The sequence below is a fragment of the Leptonychotes weddellii genome, chromosome 10, assembly GCF_054177405.1.
Source record: "Leptonychotes weddellii isolate Sample4059 chromosome 10, ASM5417740v2, whole genome shotgun sequence".
Taxonomy (NCBI): Eukaryota; Metazoa; Chordata; class Mammalia; order Carnivora; family Phocidae; genus Leptonychotes; species Leptonychotes weddellii.
In genome coordinates this window covers 7,360,390-7,366,221 of record NC_138378.1, presented here as the reverse complement: position 1 = coordinate 7,366,221, position 5,832 = coordinate 7,360,390, and the positions used below count along the sequence as shown (strand labels likewise).

At 42.6% G+C, this 5,832-nt stretch overlaps 1 protein-coding gene across 3 annotated transcripts in view; it reads left to right on the top strand.

Moving 5' to 3' along the window:
- The window catches only part of PFDN4 (prefoldin subunit 4), a 12,058-nt gene extending 6,232 nt beyond the window's left edge, over positions 1 to 5,826 (top strand). For 2 of the 3 annotated variants that reach the window (XM_081832558.1, XM_081832556.1), the window contains exons 2-4: positions 689 to 796; positions 1,763 to 1,903; positions 3,706 to 5,826. In XM_081832558.1, coding sequence (XP_081688684.1) covers positions 689 to 796; positions 1,763 to 1,903; positions 3,706 to 3,840 — 384 coding nt within the window. In that variant the 3' untranslated portion in view covers positions 3,841 to 5,826. Of the gene's footprint in view, positions 1 to 688; positions 797 to 1,762; positions 1,904 to 2,355 lie in introns of all 3 variants that reach the window. The other variant, XM_081832557.1, reaches the window with a different exon arrangement.
- Positions 5,827 to 5,832: the final 6 nt, after the last annotated feature.

Genomic DNA, 5,832 nt, shown 5'->3' with positions numbered 1-5,832 from the left:
GAGCAGGGAGCCCGATGCGGGACTCGATCCAGGGACTCCAGGATCATGACCTGAGCCGAAGGCAGTCGCTTAACCAACTGAGCCACCCAGGCGCCCCTGTTATACCTTATTCTTAATGAAGACATGTAAACAGGTTCTTCATTAAAAGAAACATAATTTTTACCATGTGTGAAATACAGCCACTGACGTATGTAGTAACCTTCTAGCCAGTATATCATTTGCATTAAACATTAGAAACTGTCAGATTTCTGACAGCTTTAATAAGCTTATGCAGGTTTTAACTCCGAGAGCAGAAACTGGTATGAAGCATTTACCAGAACTCACTACCACATCATTTGCTCCCTGAGTTATCTGGATGAAAGAATGTTCTAACTCGAGAAATTCTGCTCTAGGCCAAAGTTGGCTGACTTGACTCAGGACTTATTCTTAATTGTTTATATTTGAAATGTTTTTGTAGCTTACGCTTTATTCTGTGGACTGTCAGAAGAGATGATAGATGTATGAACAAATCTTGAGGTTGTGGAGCAAAAACTTATAAGGCCTATGTTTGTGATTTTCTGTACCTTTTGGGATTCTTGACTGTATGAGAGCAAATAGTTTATTGAATTATTTCAGAGTTATATAAAAAGCTAACCTATAACTTCTCCAGGAAAATTAATTCTACAAAAAATTTAAAATGTTTTTTCAGGCTGCAGAAGATGTCAACGTTACTTTTGAAGATCAACAAAAGATAAACAAATTTGCACGGAATACAAGTAGAATTACAGAGCTGAAGGAGGAAATAGAAGTAAAAAAGGTACTAAAGAAATGTATCTTATTTAAGAAAAATGAAAGGTCTTTACACTATAGCTTTTTTTTGAGAGAGAGAGAGATCGCGTGCAAGGGGGGTATTGGGGGGGGCAGAGAGAGAGAGAATCCTAAGAGCCTGATGTGGGTTTTGATCCCACAACCCCAAGATCATGACCTGAGCTGAAATCAAGAGTCAGACGCTTAATCAACTGAGCCACCCAGGCGTCCCTACACTGTAGCTTTTTAAAACTGAATTCAGTGATTCTGTTTCTCTGGGCTCTTTGTTGCAGATGATGTAATCCACTCTAGTTGGTGTAAGAAAAAAGACCTTGTTGAAGGGCTGTGTGAGAATTTACAGATTGTTGAGGGGGTGAGCCTGGGCGGGGGTTCCGGGAGCAGGCCGCAGAACCGCGTCTCAGAGACCATGGCTGGCGATGGAACTGCTGCTGTTTGCAGTGATCCCAGAGCCCGCCACCGCCTCCAGCTGGGTCCACCCCAGCCCCTGCCCGCCCGGCACGTCAGGCCTGTGCCCATCCTCTCCTCATGTGACCCTCTGAGCCGAGGTCCAGTCCCAGTGCAGTTGACTGGTGGAATGTCAGTTCGTAGCTGCTTTCCTCCTCTCATCAGGCAAGGCTGAGCAATGGCGGTTTGCTCTGTTTCTGTTCTACCATAGGAAGGCAGAATTCACCAAGCAGAACCTGTTAGGGTAGGAGGACATTTTGAGTGGGCACAGATGCCTGCTGTCCTCTGCAGGCACTCGGAGCAATCTGGAAGTAGCTAGAGGACAGTGACTTAGCTGTTGAGGGCTTCCTTAGGAAATGCCATCTAGAAATGTAAGGAAGTCTTAGGTTGTGTGGTGATACCTTTGCGAAAGGGTCTTTCACAGAGTTGGTGTCCCCAAATTAAAATTGGCTACTCACCCCTATCAGATTTTGAGTGTGCTTTTCATTGCCGTTTGCTTTTGTGTTTCTAGAAACAACTCCAGAATTTAGAAGATGCTTGTGAGGACATCATGCTTGCAGATGATGATTGCTTAATGATACCTTATCAAATTGGTGATGTTTTCATTAGCCATTCTCAAGAAGAAACACAGGAAATGTTAGAAGAAGCAAAGGTATGCTGGAGTCTTTCCCTGGGTAAGGGAGGCTAACGCTCCCAATAGGGTGTGTGTTACAAAGGACACGCTAAATCCAGGTGTAGGGAAATAACAGGTGCTAGGTAGTAATACTCTGTGGGTTTTTACAATGTCCCAGGCATGCGGTGAAAGCCTTGCAGGCATGATCTTATTTAATTCTGACAAGGGCTCTGTGAGATAGGGCCCATTCATCCCAATTTAGAATTGAAGGGATTGAAGGGTAGAGGCTGAGAAAGGTCATGGGGCTTACTCAGGGTGACAGAGGGAGTGGCCTTTTGACTCCAGAACCCATGCTCTAACTGTGTGGGAACTATAGAGTATCATAAGGTAGAAAAGGAAAATTGCCTGTAATCCCACTACCGAGAGGTAACTATCCATCGTGAACATTCTCATTGGTTCTTTTATGTTTTTACCTTCTCTTTTCTCTGTAGGTTTGCTTCACATTTTGGTCAGTTAACCTCCCACCAGAAGTACTTTCTCATTCTATTTAATGTTCGTTTGCCCAGCAAATCTTCATCAGGGGCCTGCTCTGGGCCAAGCACACATGCTTTAAAAACATCATTTTTGGGGCGCCTGGGTGGCTTAGTTGGTTAAGCGACTGCCTTCGGCTCAGGTCATGATCCTGGAGTCCCGGGATCGAGTCCCGCATCAGGCTCCCTGCTCGGCAGGGAGTCTGCTTCTCCCTCTGACCCTCCTCCCTCTCATGCTCTCTGTCTCTCATTCTCTCTCTCAAATAAATAAATAAAATCTTAAAAACAAAAACATCATTTTTGACGACTGTTAAACGTCATGCTAGTGGACACCAATTCCGTTCATTGCCCTCCTGTTGTTAACATGAATTTTTTTCCAGTATTTTCCTACAGTAATGTTGCAGTGAGCATTCTTACACACCTGAGTGTTTTTCACATTTAGGAAATTCTTTTTTTTTTTAAATTTTTTATTGTTATGTTAATCACCGTATATTACATAATTAGTTTTTTTTTAAATTTTTTTATTCTTATGTTAATCCCCATACATCATTAGTTTTTTTTTTTTAATTTTTTTATTCTTATATTATCCCCATACATTGCATCATTAGTTTTAGATGTAGTGTTCCATGATTCATTGTTTGTGCATAACACCCAGTGCTCCATGCAGAACGTGCCCTCCCCAATACCCATCACCAGGCTAACCCCTCCCCTCACCCCCTCCCCTCTAGAACCCTCAGTTTGTTTCTCAGAGCCCGTCGTCTCTCATGGTTCGTCTAGGAAATTCTTTTAGGGAAATAACCAGGCAGGTGTCATTACTAACATCTGAGGCATTTGAGACATGATATGAAAGGAGTTTCCAGTTCACACGCCCTCCATCTGTCTGTGAAAGGAGCGGTCACGTTGTGCCTGAGAAGCTGATGGCAATCAAACATTTTCTAATTCTTTTGCAGTTTGCTTAATTAATCTGGATATTACTTAAAATGTTAGTCTTCCTTCTTCAAATGTCGTAGAAAGCAAAAATTTCTCTGAATTAAACCCATATTTAATAAACCCTAGGAAGAACTAACATTTTTACTCCTGAATCTTTTTATGCAGAAACATTGGTGTTTCCGCTTGTGTTTAAATCTTTTCTTTCACAGTAAAATTTTGTAATTTTGTTCTTTTTTAACCATCCTAACCATCTTGTGGGAAGTATTTCAAGATAGTTGGTGGTTTTTGTCACTACTATGAACATGCCACCCTCCCCGTCCCACCCCCCCACAGCTAGTGAACCTTTATTATGTTATTCATTTATTCATTCATTCATTCCAGGAATATTTGTTGAGTGCTTACTCTGTATTAGGGTCTGCCATGAACCAGTGCACAGAGAGGACAATGAAATATGCCTGGTTCCCTCTTGCAGGGAGTAAACAGTGTAAATGGAAAGAGAAAGTCCAGCAAGCATAACTAGTAAGTGGAAGGTGGTGTGGGCCTAGAGGTGCTGTGAGAACATAGAGTAGAGGAGTGCGCATGGTCAGGAGGGGCTCCCTGGGAAGGAGATGGCTCAGCAGGAGGTGGGTATTCCCCAGAATGGGGGGCAGGATGTTCCAGACTCATGTGTGATGGTCGTGTGTAAATGGTCATAAAAAGATCATGGCACAGAAACACAACTAAGAGAAGTTCTAATTTGCTGGATATTTGGGAGCATCTGAAATTGTGGCCACAGCTTGAAGAACTCTGTCAATCGAGTTGATAAATGGACTTGACTTTCGCAGGGGTCAGCAAGCGTTCTGTGCCGGGCCAGACGGCAGATATCTCAGGCTTTGTGAGCCACCCGGGCTAGGTCACAATTGCCATGAAAGCAGAACGTGTAAATGCATGCCCGTGGCCGCATTCCAGGAAAACTGCACAGACAAGCATCAGGCTAGGTCTGGCCTGTGGGCTGCAGTCTTCACTCACCCGGCCGTAAGGCGAAGAGGAGCCTTTCAGGGGTTTTTAAGAAATGAGTGATACATGATAGGATTGTGCTTTTATTTTTTATTTATTTATTTATTTTTTAAAAGATTTTATTTATTTATTTGACAGAGAGAGACAGCGAGAGAGGGAACACAAGCAGGGGGAGTGGGAGAGGGAGAAGCAGGCTTCCTGCGGAGCAGGGAGCCCGATGCGGGGCTCGATCCCAGGACCCTGGGACCATGACCTGAACCGAAGGCAGATGCTTAATGACTGAGCCACCCAGGCATCCCAGGATTGTGCTTTTAAAATAATTTTCTTGCATGTTATAATTTCACTCATCAACTAGGTTTTCTGGGTAGAGAAGTTTTATCTCCTTTCTAATAGCTGTACGTCTTATTTCTGTTTCTTATAGCCGTGGTTCTCAAACCTTTAGCATGTATCAGAGTGCCCCAGAGGGCTTGTTGAAAATTCCAATCACTGACATCCCAAGAATTTGCAAATCAGGAGGCCTGGAGCGCAGCCCCAGAATTTGTGTTTCTAACGAGTTTCCAAGCGATCTGGGGGCTATACTTGGAGATTCATCAGCCAGATTTCTAAAAGAATAACATTGTCAATACTAGCATTCTTTCCTTCTTCCTAATATTAATGGGTATGCCATTTGTGTGACTTCATTTTTTTTTGGTCATGTTTAGGAGAAATCCTTTTTTCTTGTTTTTGTTTTTTTTTTAAGACTTTATTTGTGGGAGAGAGAGCACAAACAGGGAGAGCATCAGGCAGAGGGAGAAGCAGGCTCCCTATTGAGCAGGGAGCCCAATGTGGGACTTGATCCCAGGACCCTGGGACCATGACCTGAGCCAAAGGCAGATGCTTAACTGACTGAGCCACCCAGGCGCCCCGAGAAATCCTTTTTTTGATCCTGGCCAGGAAGAAACTTCTGACATCCCATGCGTTTCACGTGGGCAGTGCTGCTCTGTGTCATAAACGAGGCCCTTGTTAGCGCTCTCTCACAGTAGCTCCAGGGGCCTCGCAGTTGGTAAAAATTTCTCCCAGATTCTGACTGTAAGTTGTTACTCTTAATTAGTGTTGGTCGTGTGAATTTTTATCCTTCTAGTTTCATAGTTATTTTTGTGGGAAGTTGGAAGAGGCTGTGTTAGAAGCCAGGCCTGTGATAAACTGTTTACCAGAAGTGTTCGTATAAAAGTTCTTTCTTTATTAGGGTGTGATAATTTAGGAATTAATTTTCTTTTATCCATTTTGTTTTTTAAATCAGCAAAAACCGAGAAGACAGGCTTGATTTATTCTATAATAAGCAAATATAAATCATGAATTAAAAATGGCCACATTCAGACTTTAGGTTTAGATTTAATTATCCGTGTTATTTAGCTGCCTGCCCCAAGTTTAGAAAATTTGACCTAAAATTCTTCCCAAATATTATTTCATCCACAGATGCTCAGAAACCATCCATTGAATAGAATTAATTTAAATGATTTTTTTTTTTTCCCC